General features: G+C 44.5%; 1 protein-coding gene across 1 annotated transcript in view; it reads right to left on the reverse strand.

Moving 5' to 3' along the window:
- Window positions 1-17,618, reverse strand: part of CFAP61 (cilia and flagella associated protein 61) — a 140,856-nt gene that overhangs the window by 24,961 nt on the left and 98,277 nt on the right. The window contains exons 19-21 of the mRNA XM_067293896.1: window positions 15,118-15,286; window positions 11,575-11,749; window positions 4,170-4,462 (exon numbers count right to left, since the gene is read on the reverse strand). Coding sequence (XP_067149997.1) covers window positions 4,170-4,462; window positions 11,575-11,749; window positions 15,118-15,286 — 637 coding nt within the window. The remainder of the gene's footprint in view (window positions 1-4,169; window positions 4,463-11,574; window positions 11,750-15,117; window positions 15,287-17,618) is intronic.

The following is a 17,618-nucleotide window of genomic DNA, read 5'->3' on the forward strand; positions in this document are numbered from 1 at the left end:
TTAGCATATTTTCTGTGTTAGTTTGCATATATGAAATAGACTGGAATTCTTTAAAAAGTTGCTTTTTTTCTTTCAAATGCTTAAGCCCAATTGAAAAACTAAGTAATGATGTACTTTGCATTTTAGCAGGCTAACTCCATCTTGCAAATAATTTTTGAACTGTTGTACCTAACTGTTTACCAGCAAACTACGCTACTATGGCTACCAGAATAGGGACATTCAATTAAATGAGAAGATAGGAAATTCAAGTTGTCAAGAGGAAATGTCATCCTCAGTCAAAGCGCAGAGGCAGAACATAAGCCAAGGGAAGCTGTGGAGGCCAAGAGATTTGTGAGGGTTGCAAAAGGACCGAATATTTACAGGAAAATGAAAAGCAGTCAGATTTATTATACTTAACAGCGACTTAAATTTTGGAAAGAACATCCAAGCTTTGTCAAGGCTGAAACACACCTCTAACTGCTCGAGCTCTGGATGACACTTGCTTTAGGCGGCAGATTAGCCTGCACCTAGTTACTGCTGGGGTACGTCCGGGGCAGCACTACCATGCCGAGCATCGCAAAGAAGGCAGCGCTGGAAGTGGCCACCATTTCATCTGACACGTTAGGCACCAGTGTGGAACAGATGGGCCCACAGCACGGCAAGCGAAATGTCCCAGGTGCCCCCAAAGCTGCTCCGAAAGCGAACACAGACCCTGCAAGAGGGACGATCGCGGGCTCCCGCCACATGGCTCCTCATTTTGTTTGCATGCTCTGCGTAGGCTCTGCGCGTTGACAGAGAAACTTGTCAGTTGACTTAGGATCGCAGGCATTCAACGCTTCTCTTGATATGTGATTTATTTGGTTTGCTACCTTGTCTGAAAGTGATTTTAGAGGGGCAAAAACCAGGCTGAGATCTGGAACCAAGAATGTGCTCACTAAGGAAAGAGGTGTCTCCTCAGGTCGAGGTGAGACAGGAGTTAGGGAACGTAAAACCCTCATGTCACCTGGAGATGTCCCAGTTCTAAGCTATAAGAGACGAGGAGCAGGTCAGTAAGGTTGAATCGTTCCAGCTCGGAGCCGGAGGGGCACAAGCACATAGCAGTCCCTGCCCCGTATTTGCTGCTCTCTCCAAAAGCCATTTTAGACAACAGAAGCGGGAGAGATTCCCGGTGTAGAGCAAACCAGAAAACGGCAGCTTGAACCTAGCAGAGAAAGCAGATTTCAATGCCGCAGTCCTAAACCGGCCTGCGCGGGGGAAGCAAAACCAATCCTGCCTAAAATCTGGATCTTAGCGGATGTCGCAGCCTTTTAGCTGAATTACTTCATGGAACGAAACCGAAGTATAGCTTTAATTTGTTTTTGTGCCTGTCTCCGCATAGAGTAAATCTTAAGACTTGCATTAGTATTAAAGAATACTTGCTTTTTACTGTCAGTTTAGCACTTATCTGGTATTAAGAGAGATTTCGGGCAGCTGCAAACCACAAGGATTTCTGTTCTCCTAAACCTGAGTGAGGGTGGAGATCAACTGCTGGGCCGAGCACCTGAGCACAGCATCGGGGTCCCCAGCGGGCGGCACTAAGCTACAAGGGCTATTTTTGGAATGGGTGAGACAAGACCAAAGCTGAGCTGGAGTTTTAGGGTGCTGTGGGAGCATTTGATATTTCCAACATAAGCTATAGAGACGGAGTTATTTGGTCTCCCCTCCACCGTGTCATGAAAAGAGCTACAACTATGAGCAATGTCTTCTTCCTAGGTGCATGTTATAAAGGATGGGACGAGAGCTGGGAGAACAGAGGTTCCCAAAACAGTGAGAAATAAGAGTGGAGACTGGAGACATTCAGGGTTACAGGTAATAAGGACAAAGTTGAGATACACTTTACACCGTCAGATGGTCTGCGAAGGATAGAGATGAAGACTGACGGCACCTCGTTGCTACAGTACATTTTGCCAAGCTCCGGGCCCTTAATAAGGAGTCTTCCCCTTAATCAGCGCCCTCCGTTTTCAAAATGGTTATACAGCAAGATGAGTGCTGCTGTCTACCATCAAGAAATATTGCTGCACAGGCTGAGGAAAGGGTGAAAGAAATTATCAGAGGAGCATGTGCTGTCCTACTGCCTTCATCTCAACCAGCCTGAGACATAACTGCATCAGGGTAAAACAGCGTCAGTAATACATACTTCCCTTGTGGTCCGCCTCAGGGTGGACAGAGTTGTGACCTGGGTAAAGGTACTGCCCAATAACACCACTGAAGAACCTTCCTACGGACTCAGGCAAGCTTCAGACACTGATGGTTGACTGGATGAGCTGCCAGAAGAAAAGGCGTAGGAGAGGGAAGCGAAGAGAGCATGAAGGTCCAGCAACGCTGCTGAAACGGAGATGCAGCAGCAGAAGGCTGTGCTTTTTTGTGTGTGCAAGACATCGAATGAGCTAAGCGTAGTCAAAGGAGTTCTGGCCACGTAGCAGCTCTGAGGTCAGGGCCGCTCTGTGCACCGGCGCGTTCCAGCACTGCGCCTGCTGGCAGGCAGGACCTCGTCACCGACCGGGTGGCAGGGGACCGCTGCAGCCGCCGGGCTGGGAGCCATCTGTCAGCCCTGGAGGGCGAGCAGGGAGGCAGGCAGGCAGGCAGGCAGGCAGGAGGCTGCTTTAGGGGAAGAGGAGATTTTCTCCTGTCATTTTCGTCCTGCAGGTCTCAGCAAACTAAGCCCCCCCAGAAGTGCCAAATCAACATTGGATATCGGCTCAAATCCCCACGGGATCCCTCCTCCGCCGCCGAGCCTCCCCGTGCAGGTGGCTCTCCGTGCAGAAGGCAGCTGGACAGCTGAACTGCTCCGGGAGAGGACACGGCCCCTCGTGTCACAAGCAATTGCTCCTTCCTCTTCCTAGAGGATGGAGAAGAGTGACGGTAACAGGAAAGGACCATAACCATAACCAGGGACGCTGGGCGAAGAAAAGAACGACTAGGAAACGGGGCCACTGAAGAAGAGATAAAGGTCACACGGAGAAGGTGACGGAGAAAAGAAAGGGAGTTTAGGGGGAGGTGGTGAGGACAACGAACGTTAAGTTGTAAGAACAAGAACCAGTTTAATATTTTTGGGGAAGAACGATAAAAAAAAGAGGGATTTCAGGGAAAGAGGAGAGAAACTGAAAAGCTGCATAGGAGGAGAGAATGGAAGGAAAGTTTGGGGAGAATGAAAGGTTCAAAGCCGTGGGCTTCAGCCTGGTCTCAAGACCTCTAGACTACTAGATCCCGGGACTACTGATAAGCGGACCGAAAAGAGAACTAAGTCAGCTGACTGTTAGTGGGATAAAAATGCCATGCAAGGTCTTCACCTCCATCAGGAAAGATTTAGGTATCCATAAACTAAAAAGAAAAGGGTTGGAAAAAAAGCAGTGTTTTACAGCTTTCCAGTGGAGGGGAGCTGGGAGGGAACGCCTACTCCTGGAGCGCTTTTGGGGGGTAGCACATGGTCCTTCCTCTCCAGAATTAGGACGCAAAAGGAGTGGGCGCGCAGAGGGGATGTTCTGAGATGGCCATAAGGCCTCCTTCGGATGCGTGTTTTGAAATGATCCTACTAAAAGTGCTCGCTCGCACTGATTAGCCCAATAAGGGAAAGTAGGCCTATTTTGCCCATTAGGAAAGGTTAAAAACTGACCCAAATCTCCCCGTGGTGCCATATGCATTCGTGTGTGTGTAATATACGTAGGTAAGCTATTGATACTGTAGTTGAACAAAAATGCAGTCACAAATGTAGAGAGAGAAAGAACTGTTCGAAAATACATTTTAATTAAGTTACGCAGTAGGCCCCTCTGTCCTAACATCATTGCCTTCTAGTATGACTTTATTTCAGATTCTTAATCGAATTCACATAACTACAGGCAGGAGTTACTGTACTCATTTAAATAATAAAAGGATCTCTAGAATGATTTAGAAAATGAATTAAGAGTATTTGTCATTCATCAGTGAACAACTATTTGTGAGTCAGCTGACTTAAATACATTTTAATCCAAATCAGCCAGGGAATCAACAACGGTTTTATTTGGATTTTTAAAAAACAATCCTTCAGATTAACAAGCGAACGTTAAATCTTCTAGAGACAACGAGAAAACAGATAAACCAATGAGGGATTAGCTAAGTCTGACCGTCTTTGTCTTAAAAAAACAGAAGGAAATACAACGAAAGCGTATACTTACTGAGCAGTGCAATTTAAACGGTTTTGTGTTAGTCGTGAAAGAAGCCCACGTCATGCGGCCCGGGTGGTCGCCTTCACTCCACTCTGCCAGGATGCTCTCGTAATAGACGGACACACCGGCCTGCGCCAGCGCCTCCTCAACGGCACTTTCGATCGCGCTGTTGTTCAGGCAAGTAACGTGCGAGCTAAGCGGAGGCTGCACGAGATGTATGCGAGAACCATCAATTCCAAGAGATAAGAGGGTTTCCACTGTGGTGTAAATGTCAATTGTGTTCCCATAGACAATGACATTCCCTAGGGAAAAAAAAAAAAAAACAAAAACAGGGAAAAATTTCTAAGACATACAATGAAAACCTTATTAGTGTAACTCAGATGATAATAATATGAAATTGCTCTCTTTGACCCTCTTATTTCTCTGATGCTATGAAGCAAATAATGTTACCTAGCAACAGTAGCTAAGATAATTTAGTGAAGAATCTGTACAAAACATCCCACAAAGTAGGCAAGTACTTCACATAGAAGTATGACATTCATTCTGACCCCATAATTTGAAATTATTTTGATTGAAAATCCTCTAGGGGGATTTTTTTTTTTTTTTTAATTTTGTTCTCCTCTCCCTTCTCAATTTTGCTTATTCAAAGCACTTACTGGGGGGGGGAGAGGGGAGAAACAGGAGCGAATTAAATTCATCACACAGGAAAAAGAAATGCAAACTACAGAAAGAACAAGTTATAGAAAACAAGCCGTCGTGCAATATGGGAGGTCACCAGCGCTGCCGCTTCCTTCAGCAAAAGCTTGACCTCAGGCCAACGCTGACACCCATGCAGATGTACCCAGGTGCCTTGCTTTTTGCAATCTCCCTTCTTCTGCCCGTAACCACGAAGCGGCAGGCTGCACGGCAGCATCTTGCAGATCCTCTTACTGAAGCAGTTCCCCTTCCCGCTGCATAGTTCGAGAGGAGAGTAAAGACGTGCGGAAGGGAGGGAAGGAGGTTCTGCGCGAATATAACGTGACTCTGCAGCCTAATGGTTAAAGCCCTCCTGGGGGCAAGGGAGGCAGGATACACCGGAACATTTAGGTGTTTTATCTAAGGATGGTTTAATATAAAACATGTAAACATTCCTCTGAGCAGGGACTGAAACCTGCTTCTCTCCTCCTTGTTCCTTCTGTCCCCCTGCTCAGGATAGACAGCATTTTTCTGCTCTGTGATCAACTAAGCCTTCAAATAATCTATGCAGAACGGAACAGCTCCTGCAAGATGGACTGGGAACTGCTTTCCTGGTGGTTCGGATGCTTTGCCATGAGGCCTGTAGCTGAATTCCTCCCCAAGCGAGGGGAGAACGGAACCCAGGCCTCCAGGCTCCTCCGTGGATACACCCGGCATGCAGAAGCAGGCAGTCACACAACCCCCAGCTCTGGTTCTGTGCTGTGTCCGACCCCTCGGACAGCTCGCCCCAAGCTGCAAGGCCAAGGCGGGCTGAGGAGCACCCAGCCTGTGAATTCGGCCAGGCCTTCATAAGACCCATAAGCTCCTACGTGTTCAGGTCTTGCGGTATGCCAAGAAACATATACAGAGCCTATAGAAAGGTACCAGCAGAACCGAGATACCCAGGGATTTTAGGCACTTCCTTATATTGCAGTTGAGTGATTATTCTGAGATTACAACTCTGGACTTTGGCATTTGAAGTGGAAGTAAGAGTCATCTCATCTGACTTTGTGTGTCCACTTCTGAGAGGCTCATTGCAGCCTCCCTTCATAGCCATGAGGTGAAATATGCAACTTAAGGGCATGATTCTGACATCTTTTGGAGCAAGGTGAGTCTATTTAGTCTAACTCTCATGGGATCTATCCAAAGACTAACGCAGGTCTCTGGTTTCATGCATATAACCCTGTCTTCTGCACTCAAACGTTCTCCATTCAGATTTTGAGGACTTCCCATGTTTTTGCAAGATTTCCAGATGCATGGCAGCCTGATGAGACCCACTGTGTCATAGCCACTACCAAACCATCCCGTAACCAGAAATCACAAGTGTCTGCATGTGCCCCTAGGCCATACAGCGCTGGTGTGCAGTCTGTCCAGCACTTTCAAGAAATGCATGCAACGTAGCCATGCTCCATCTATGCGATACGTTCACAGCTTCTAGCAAGCGTCAGGAAGACGTGCTGCAAAAGCTCCGCACGCTTACCCTGGCTGGTGCCCAAAGGTGCTCTGCATTGCGCCGTCAATATGCACAAGGATGCACCAAGGGCATCTTCACAGTGCATTTGCTGTCCTGTACCTGGGCAGAGCAGCTGGGCAGCAGGTGCATTCATCGCGCTCTGGGAAAACTTCGGCAGAAACAGGAAATAATAGAGCCCTACCTATGCAAGCCGACATGTGAACGTGCTTGCAGTAGAGGACATCATACACTCCAGCATGGAAGTGAGAGAATGGGAATTGCGGGACAGCTAAAAATGCCCTAGTGTTGCTTTTCCAGGTGATGTCCGTAAACCAGAAGAAAGCCGATGCATAAACCCCAGGCCACGCCAGCCTTGTCCAGGCTCAGGTGGAAGTTGATGGATAACACAGTGGAAATATGGCCTTCTATGGGAAGAGGGATGATATGGCAAAAGTTTCTCTGTGGTCTCTATGAAAATAGCCCGTGGTTTGGCACTGAAGGAAACGTGTAGGGAGGAATGTACTAAAAAAGTGTTGAAACACGTGAGGTGTTTCAGAAATGGCTTTTAACTGACATAAAGAGCGGCTGGCACTGGCCACCCTCAGACTATGTAGCAGTAACTGCGACCAGAATTTGGACCCACAGTTGAGTTTCCTACACACATGGCTTGATCTTTATTTTTGGCAGGGCTTGTTTTCCTTGCTGGCACCGCGGTAAGCAGTGATGAGAAGGTAAGAGAGTGCCTCATGCAACTAACTCGTACGTCTCTCTCGGCATTGGCATTTAGGTCTCGCTACAAGTGACAGCATCCCCTACAACCTAAATCTTATTATTTCATAGGCTAAACTAATTTCCCTGGAACCATGTTATACTGTGTGAGACACAGAGCAATACTAAACGGAGACTTCACAGAGCTCTAGCTCCCGGGAACAGTAATGTTAACATTGCTAGCATATTCTATTATTCCCCTTTAACTAGAAGGTTATTTTTTTGTCCGCATCTGTTTGGCTACTTGTAGCTGCCAAATAAACATATGTCTTCATAATGGTCAGAGAAAAGATTTGCCCCATGATTATATATGTTCAGAAATGATGGAAAGCATATTTTTACTGTTCACGTGAGTGACTAGAGACACAGAACAATTTTATTTGCAAAAATGTATTTATCTGAAATTATAAGAAGAAAGAGACTCTACTGCTTTCATAAATATAATACAGAATATGTATAATGTGTGATAATGAGAATTCTGTCCAATGTGTAAAGTTGCTAAGTTGACTTTTCAAGCCGGAAGAATCCTTTCAGTTGCTCAGAGCTGCCAGGACACCTATTTGCAGGCAGGACTGTCCTCATCAGAGAGCCAAAAAGGAAGGAAGAAGTGAGACTGATCCGTTCTTTCACTGCTGCGGCAGGGTGTAATGCAAGAAGTAAATAAACAGAAGCAGCGGTGAAAGGTGAAATTTGATATATTCATTTTTAATAACCTAATGTGCTAATAATGCAGGTAAGAACACGCTATGCGTATGCTGACAATCTCACATTACATTTAGACATTCTTAATTAGCGAGAGGTGAAGAACATGAGCAGCCGAAGAGGATGCAGCGGCTGGAAAAGGGGAGTGAGAAGCGCTTAGCAAGGACACAGCCTAGCAAAGCTTCGTTCTGACTAAGGCACGCAAGCCTGGGCGACTGAGAGCTGAGCCATTTGGCAGAATAAGCTTCTTCAGAGGTATTATACGTTGGCATTTCTGTATATACAAGATCAAATTCAAGCCCTGCATTTCTCAAGGAAAATTAAAATTCTGTTTTATATGGTAATATTAAATACAACTACATTAGATTAAGGAAAGCAATGCTCCTTTACTGACCTCTTGTAAATCAACAATTTACGGTTTCTGCTTATTACAGTATTAGTGGCCTTTTAGATTACAGTGCTAGTAGTCTAGGAACTACAGATATTCATTATGGACTGAAATTATGTTCACCGGACAGATAGCGATTCCTCAAGATGCCTTTATTACTTAACTGCATGGAAATGTATCTATCTACGAGTAAACATAATAATCTTCCATGGAAAAAAGCAGCCATAAATAAAGACTGTTAGAGTAGTTTTATCATTTATTACTAGAATGCCAACGTTCTGCTGCAGAACAGTATCATTCATTTTCCATAAGTGGAAGCACAAGATTTCAATGACCCCAGCATGACCTGAATCTTTTTTGGTTTGCAAAAGCTAAAGGAGAAAACCAGTATTAGCTAAAGCAACTGTGGCTCTGGTTGGTGATTCATGCACTGGAATTTTAATGCGATAGTATTCCTACAAACATGCTTTTAATAAGGCAGTAAACTATGTTTAGGTAAAGAGAAAAAAATAATTGCTCCATTTTGGGCCATTAAAGCAGTTTCGTTCTTGACTTTACTCCCATCCTACTTTTTTATTTTCATGGAAAGTGCAGAGCTAATAGGAGATGCATTTCAATTAGTCGCAATTACAGCTATAATAGGTTACATGCATTAGGCGGCTGGGTTTCGTCAGAGGAGCGGCAGCGCCGGCCGCAAGGGCTGGCGCTCGCCCTGCTGCTGGGCGCGCGGTGTCGGCAGGCCCTTCCGGAGCTGCCTGCGCAAACCCCCGGGAAGCAGATGGCAGATGCCTCCAGCCCCGGCCCCATCCCGGGGGGGGCCGGCCGCCGCGTCCTGCCAAGCCGTTCCCGCGCCCGTGTGTGCCACGAGGCTGATCCCGCTCTGCCTGACGTCCGTCAAAAAGCATCCGCCGACTCCGGCTAGAGCGGAGCCGCTTCCAGCGCTCGCAGAGGGGAGGAAAAGCAATTAAAACCCCTACCTTAACTCTTAATTAAAAGCTGCTCTCAAAATCAGTGCTACCAAACGAAGATTTCATCCAATTAGCCTAGTGAGACTCAAATTGTTAAAATTCAATGATTAACACTTTCCTTTTAAAAACCTCCAGAACCACGGGAGGAATATTCACACTCCCTGATTTGGGGCTTTTCTTCCTCGGCTCGCTGTGTAGCTGGGGGTAGTTGAGAGCAGAAACCAAACTCGACATGCATGTGGACCTCTGCTAGGATCTCTTGCCATTGACTAAGAAGCCCAGATGGACTGGTGTCAGTTATCTCGGCTAACTGTTAAGCCTCACTCTAGGTACCTGACTTAAAAATTGACCCCCCACAGCTCAGCTAGGATGTTGGCGTGGAAGGGTCAGACCTCCGGAGCTGACTTTCTTTTTCTAAAGTTCCTCAGGCATCCAGAGATCGGCTCCCAAGCAAGCCCAGCACTGGCCCACGCTGCCTCCTTCCCTCTTGGAGCTGCCCAAGCTCCCACGTTGGGTGTTCCTCTGCCCGAGCTCTCTCAGGGGTTTGATCCTACGGGATCCCAAAACACACTTAACTACTGGTTGAATAAGGCACCCTCCCCATGCCAAAAAAACCCATGGCTTGACACAGCGGGCTCAAGACAAATTTCGATAAAAACAGTAAATAGCTGAATAAGAGTAGCACAAAGTGGAAGAAAGTTGTATGGGAAGAAGACTGAGTACAAGTCGAGGAGAATTATTATTATACCTGAAGTGGAAGGATGAAATGTGTATTTCTGTGCACCTACAATAATCAGTATAATACAGTTTTACTAGCCAGTTAATTTTCTTTCTTAAATTAAACATATGCATATCCTATTTTTTTAATATCCAATATTATCTGAAAAACTCTGAATGCTAACATTTTTAAAGTAAGTTAGTAGAATTTGACAAACAGTACATCAAAGTTTGGGTGAGATCTGAACACCAGAAATACATGAGGTGGGATTAATATCCCTCCTGTTTATTGAAGGCAAAACGGGGAGAATTGTAGAGATGGAAACGAAACGGAAGCACAAAACTGCAGCCATCCCAGCAGACGTGATCGCGTGGCCTGCAGAGAGCTGACAGACGTCCAAGGCAATTGCTGAACTCACCAGGAGCCCTGCTTCCACATCTCCCCGACCCAGGCGCTTATTAGATTTCACCTCCAGAATAGGCTAGCTGCTGAAAAGCACACTTGTTTTTCAGATAGAGTAGATATCTTAGGCAGAGCTATGATTAAGTCCGAAAGAACAAGATTCATAAGAAATATAAGCAGAAAAAGAAGCAGAGTGGTGAAGAACAGAAACGGAGATAGGAAACTGGAGAGGGTGGAGAGGGACTTCTCCAGTTCAGCACGGTTTATAATTTACGTCTGCAGCAGCAGGGGACATAAGGCGGGAAGAGAAATGAGAGGGAACTGGAGCTGGGGTGGGGAAGTAGGGGGTGGCACCAAGTGTCCCGCAGCCCACGTCTCTAAAAGGTCCCTCCAGATTGACCTCATCAGGAGCTGCGGATTTAGTTTACAACTGAAGACGAGTCAGTGAAGGCTACACTACGCCTTTAGGAAACTCAGTTGTTGCAATCAGTCACTCGTAATTTCTATAAATTTCTATAGCTTTCCTCCTCGGAAGTGCCCCAGCTCATATGTGGTACACACCACTCATGTCATGCCAGTTCATTTTACTCCTTGATCTCTTTTTCTGTAGTTGAAAGAGTTTAACTTGGAAACCTGGGTGATTCCAGGTATTTTCTACAGCATATACATTCCTTCAACTAACGAACATATGAACGATGCACATACAAATGTAGAAGACTCCAGTAAAATAACCTTTTTTTTTTTTTAAAGTCAAAGACTACTACTTATAGAAACAGGTTGAGGAACTACAAATATGATGGGTAAAAATTTGCATAAATGTGTGACTTTCATGGTTAATAAAAAAACGTTGGGAGCCTGCAGTTCTGCGTGAGACTCTGTAACTGATGTAACTGAACGGAAAGATGACAAATACTGAAAAAACCCACCTCCTAATACAGATCTCTTTTCTTTGTGGTATGCCTCAAGTCTAGACATTTTTCTATACAACAGAAAAACACATCACTAATTAAATTATTATTTAGTTGGCTAATTAATGACTCCAGCCAGCTTTGCATTTGGGACTCATTCTGTTTTATATAATAATTATAGATAATTAATCTATCTCAAGCCTCCTTTTCCTAGCTAAATATGCTGGGTATCAAAAATGACAACAAATTGTAAATTAATCTGGAAAACAAAGCACAGCAGATGAAAGACTTTGTTCGAATTAATCAGGCACCAATTATACCATGGAATTAAGCGAACAATAAGCCTCGAAAACGTTTCCGCAAATGCGCATGTGTGTTTACCAAAACCCTTACCTTCCGCACTGACAATGTTTTCTTGTAGCCAGCGCGTCGCCTTCGAGCAGTCCTGATCGTCGCGCAGAACGAAAAGGTTGGAAGGCACCTTCCCCGCGTACCTTTGCGGACGTCTCCTCGCGACTTCTCTGTTCGTGGGGAGTTTACTGATGTCTGCTCCGGTGGGACACGGGACCTGGCGCAGAGGAAAGAATACGTGACACGTGTTAACCCTTCCTAACGTTGGGCAGTAGCAAACGCAGAAGTGGTCACGGGGAGACTAGCTCAGCGCTAGCTCAAGCAAACACACGCACGTAGGCATGCGTACACGGATGCGTGGGTGTATTCCAGATTTTGCGTGGCATTTGCAGAGGCATGCAGGCTCTTGAAAGACCTGCAAGGCTTCACCAATTTTTGCTGTGTTTTTTTTTCCAAACACACACAATTTAAGGGACAGAGAAGAGACGGCGAGTTTCAGCCTTTCCCCCGTATGTACTTCATTTCAGAAGAACATTTGGTAGAGCCTGGGAGAAGTCTGCAAACCAGCAGCTGGCTGGTCTCGGTGGCGCAGCGAGCAGGAGGCAGGGTGGCTCGCACGACAGCCAGGCACGGAGCCTGCGACTGCAGGAAGGCTGCCGAAATCTAGCTGGGGTCCCTCTTCCCGTGGCCTCATGCAAGAAGAGCTCAAGCAGTCTACTAGGTCTAATTCACTTTTTGTAATGCTTTAAAAAATGCTGACAGCGTTTCGCCAGGAAGACGCACGTGTTCCTGCAAATGAACTGCCTTTGGGCTAAAAATAGTGGGTAATAGAGAATGGCACAGCAAAAAACACGCGTCGCGCGTTCAAGGCCGGTGTGCTCCCATGCTCCTGCAAGGAACAGCGATGGATACTGGCTGCCAGGAGACTCGCACTTGTTCAACACCATTACCCTTAAGGGACCATTTTAAACAGTAGTGCCAGAGCAAGCAAATAACAACAGAGGCAAAATGCAAATGCGAGGGACTTCACAACAACCAGCAGAAGTGCATAAATACACAGTTGAGGGATCTCTGCAGTTATTTGATTGATACGGACTTTTAAATGACACTTTAAAATTCTTTCTGCAGTAAAACACAACTTTCTAAAATAAGAGGGATTTTGTCCAAGAGAAAGGGAGCAAAACCCGCTTGATGGTTAAAATACCAAGATTCAGTAAAGTGTTAATTGTATAATGTTACTACTAGAGCAACAAATCTGCATTATACTGAACATGAAAGGCAATCTCACCTATGACTGTACAGCACCAGGGATTAATGCCCTTAACAATGTCCTCACTGCCACTTGGACCAACTGAGATATGATTCAGTCATGTAAGAACAGGCATGACATCAAATGATCTGTCTTACCCCAAAAGTAAATCCTCTTAATCATAATGAATAATGTTTTACATAGTCACTAGGCCTTCTAACGTTAATTTGACTTCTTACCAAATAAGGGACAACTTAGAAAAAGGATGAACTCTGGCTCTACATAATAAAATAGAAACCAGGTGATAAAAATAACTCCCTCCTAATTTTTGTACAGCTTAAAAATAAGAATAGATGATGTTAGGTTTTTGACTCGAAGGCAGATAAAACCTGAGTTTTCCCTTGCCTCCCATATCTTTCTTTCTCCTCCAGTGGAAGTTACTTCCCATAACTTATTTTGCAAGTGATAGAGTTTTCCCCAAATATTTTTTTTTCTAGGGGCACTTAAACTCATTCTGATAATACTTTGATTTAATTTTTGTTTCATCCCTGCTGAAGAGAGAACATCATTTGTCATTTAAAGTATGGTTCTACTCTGAAAAGTGAGTACAGAAAAAAATGGGACTTTCTTGCTCCACAAATCTGCTGCGTGCATGTAATACAGATCTAACTGTGGAGTTGAAGATACCTTACATTAATATTTGTGGCTTATGATGAGGAGCACTATAAAAAAACCTGTAGACACATGCTCAGTCTCATCTGCTGACTTAAAGGCAAAATACATTGCTCGTGATTTCTACTCAAAACCAATCAGTAAGGCAAAATCATTGCAGGCAGTGGGGCTATGCAGATGATATTGCCATCTGGTTAATATAATGTGAGGGCCATGTGATGATGCACAAGAAAAAATGAACCCTGGTTGGGGCGTCCAAGTCCAAGCAGAGTCTGTAGGGCTAGGGATGAGCTTGAATCCACATTTTACATATAACTAAGTGTGAATGGGTCTGCTTCAATCAGTGGTTCTTGCCTACATAAATTCAATATGCTTTATCTCATAAGTGTGATACGATGCTATATTCCAAGCCAGAAACTGGATAGAGAAGAAGCCATAAGGACACAACAGCTCCCCAGATTCTCAGCTTCTCCCCACCAGCAGCACTCTTCTCAGAGCTCTTCCAGATCTGGGGAACTTCTATCAGCACCCTGGAAAGTGGCTAAATATGTCTCCAAGTCTCCTTAGCTAGCTCACTTAAGCTGACCGGAGCAATTGCCAGCTAACTCTTCTCCACAAAACAAAAAAGAACTTGGACAAGAAGAGCTGTGGAAAAAAAAACAAGGGAAAAAAGAAAGACAGGAGAAGACCACCTTTTGCAGCCCATCATATCACACTTTTCCATTCAGCCACTTGCACAATTCTTCTGGCAGGCTGTGGACCACTTTCTCCTACTGGATGCATTTAATGCTGAAGTTACATGGAACTGCTCCATGCCTTTTTTATAATCATTATTATAATTAGAATTACACTAGAGATACAAACCTGGAAGCAACTATCTGTGTATAGAGAGGTCTTATTGAGGAGCAAGACAGAGCACTAAATCCCACTCTGCATGAGTTCATTTTATACACAGCCTCTTTAGAGACCAGAGCTGCTGCTGAAGTTGGGGCAATGGGAGAACTGCTTCAGTTTCCAAACAAGTTTCCACCGAGGCCCAAACAAGCCACCTCTGCTGGAGATGCAGACCTTCTCTCTCGTCACCCTCGCTTCCTGAGACTGCATCCCCCAAAACACATGCTGCAGGACTTCACTGAGCAACAGAGCCCACCTTCTCTGTAGCGTTTTACCCCACTTGGACCTTTACTGAAGCACGTGCTACAGTAATATATAGCACCGTGCATGTGCCCAGGCATAGGCATCGTGTGAACTGAGTAATTAATTTGATAGGGAATTCCCCCCACTGCCAAAACTAGGTCAAACAGTGTCAGACCAGCTGGAGTCACGTCTCTGGTGGCTGGGGCGAATTTGCCACATCAATTGGGGCTACCCTTCAGCAGGTTTAATGGTCACGGTGGAAAAAACACTAGGAGCCTTGCTTAATATCTGATCCTGACACTACTGGTAGAAAATTTTGTAAAGCCTCTGTCATCTACTCGAATATATTTTACTTCTCCAGACGCTATAGGTGCACCGAAATAGCACGACCTGCTCCACCGAAGGGCTGCAAACCTTCTGGTTATACCCTCGCTAGGGAGTACTCGCCTCCTCTGCTAACCACAGAAACATTATTCGCTGCAAACACCGAACATATTGATCTCGTGTGTGCCTGCGCACACTCTTACCTGGTATTGCTGTCCGGTACAGAGAACAAGGTGGTCATATGGCACTTTTTTCCCCTTGGAAACAACTACGTATTTGGCAGCTCGATTTATGCCAGTCATTTTACCAACCACAACATTAACCCAGGAACAAAGTGACATCTGTGCATAATCTTGATCATTAAAACAGTGGCTGCGAAGAAAGAATATCTGTAAGTGACATTTTAGCAGCTGACAGCAGGCATTAATTAGACATCTGGTGAGTTAGTTGAAGTCCCCGAGTGGTTCAAGCCTGTTCTCTCGCTGTGAGCTCACGAGAAGTCTATAGTAAAAGAGTATTCATTACGAAATACTCAGTTACAAATTGACAACTTTCTGCTAAAACCAAATAATGCCTCCCAGTGTTGGGCCATACTACCACGGAATTTAAAAACGAAGACGGAAAGATATGCTTTACTCTGCTTTTAACCTGCAGGGTGATGCGACAAGCAGGCTTTTGCACCTGCAAAAGAAAGTAAAGTATTTTAGCTAGCTATTTTTTTCTCCTATGCAAGACTCCTTCGTTAATTTTTTTCCACTTTTGCTTCATTTGGTATTCAACTTGCATGGAGATGCAATTTTTATAATTTCAAAGAAATTACCTTCAGTGCTAATTAACAAGCAATGCAAAGGTTTGTTTATTCATTTTAAGAAGCAAAGCCTTGTTCCACATCATAGTAATTATGGTTTCCAGGGCATTTTGTCCCTCAATCTCCTAGGCAAGTGAGAAAGGGGATTTGAAGTCACTCTCTTCTGTTGACGTACGTTCCCTACTCTTCTCCTGCTTTTGAACAGGTTGAATTATGGGGACACCAGAAATGCAGGTCATATTTTTGTAAACGTCAATGGCGCACACAAGTCTGAGTCCTACTTCTAAAAGTGGCTTTGAAAGACAGAACCAAGATTGTGAAGATACACAAGCGGCTAATGATACAGACAAGAATGGACTAAGAGTTTCAAAAGTTTCCAAGCAGGTTAAACATTTAATGCTAGTGGCTGTTAGTTGTTTAACTTGCTACGTCACTTCTGAAAATGGAAAGTAGATTCTTTCAAATATGTTTTGATTTCTAAGGAAACTCAGAAAGCAGGTACATAAAATTAAACCAAGTGGCTCGTAAGTTGAGATAGCAAACAGTCATTATACTGGCCATCTTGGTTAGATATTATTTCAGCCATTCAACTCTTGGAATTTCCACATTTACTCGGAGTGTCAGTGATCTAAGTCCAAACCAAAGGTGCTGCTTCTTTCCCTAACAGCTAGAGACGCAAACATATGTCTGTATCTAAGAAGCAAGCTGATATTCCCCTTCCTGCACCATGCGTTATCTTAGCAATCAAAATTCTGCTGGACAGATGATGTCCCTGGTTATAGAGTGCAGTCTTACGAGCTTCGACGGCATTGCAAAGTTTAGATGGAAAGCCCAACTGAAAGCAGTGACTCTGCTGAAACGAAAGCCTGATCAAACTTTTACACAAGTCACTGATGATTTTGGTGGTCCCACGGTCCTGGTGTCCAAATGCGACACCTTGATAAGACTCTGATGTTCAGGGAGGATATGGTATGCACATTCGGAGAATCAGGTTCTGGCAGTATGCTTCAACATCGACACCAAAAAAATTACGGAACCCCAAATCGCTTGCTGATTTTGAAAATCTGGAGTAAGATCTACTTCTGCAGCTCTTAGATCTCAGAGGTGTTACAGCCTGTTTTAAATGTAAACTACAACACATATCCATCCATAGGATGGAAGTATCAAAGATCTAGAAGCTGCTGTTTAAAAAGCCAGTTTTAAAGCAAAATCGGAATGGAATTAAAAACTCTCTTACTGCCTCAGTAATGGGAATTAAAAAGATTAAAAAGTTCTCTTATGATCCTGCCCAAATGAACAAGTACCAGGATATTTATTTATTATGGCATTTATACTGCCCTCTCTGCTTAACAGGCTTCTGGAAAGGCAAAGATCCTGCAGCCAGAGATTCCTGAAGATAAAATAATTCAACACAGATGTATAATAGACACATCACTATAAAATGCATGGAGGAACAGAGGCATAATGCTCTCAGCCTGGTCCATGATGACTCTTGAACACCGCTGAGCCTTGCAATAGCCCATTATGAAAATAACAGATTGCTGGCCATCCTTCAAATCCAGCCAGACTCAATACCTTCCTGACACTGAAAACTTAAAACGGGGAAAATGCTGTTAAAAATAAGGTTCTTTCAGTAGAATTGAAAATTAATGCTAATCCTAAATCTGTTTATAGCCTTGAAGAGGGATGAACCTGCAGAATCCAGTGAAGAAGAGTAACACAGGTTCTAAACAAGCAAAAAGCAAAAAAGATGAATGGCTCATGTTACAGAAAAGCCTAGTTTACGAGATCAGAGAAGTGACATGGCGAGAAGGGGGGACTCGCCCGTCAAGCCTGAAAGGAAGCTGGGGCTCACCCCTAGCAGCACCTCATGCCTCTGAGACAAGATGAGAAAGG

The sequence above is a fragment of the Apteryx mantelli genome, chromosome 3 (assembly GCF_036417845.1).
Source record: "Apteryx mantelli isolate bAptMan1 chromosome 3, bAptMan1.hap1, whole genome shotgun sequence".
In the NCBI taxonomy this organism is placed as follows: domain Eukaryota; kingdom Metazoa; phylum Chordata; class Aves; order Apterygiformes; family Apterygidae; genus Apteryx; species Apteryx mantelli.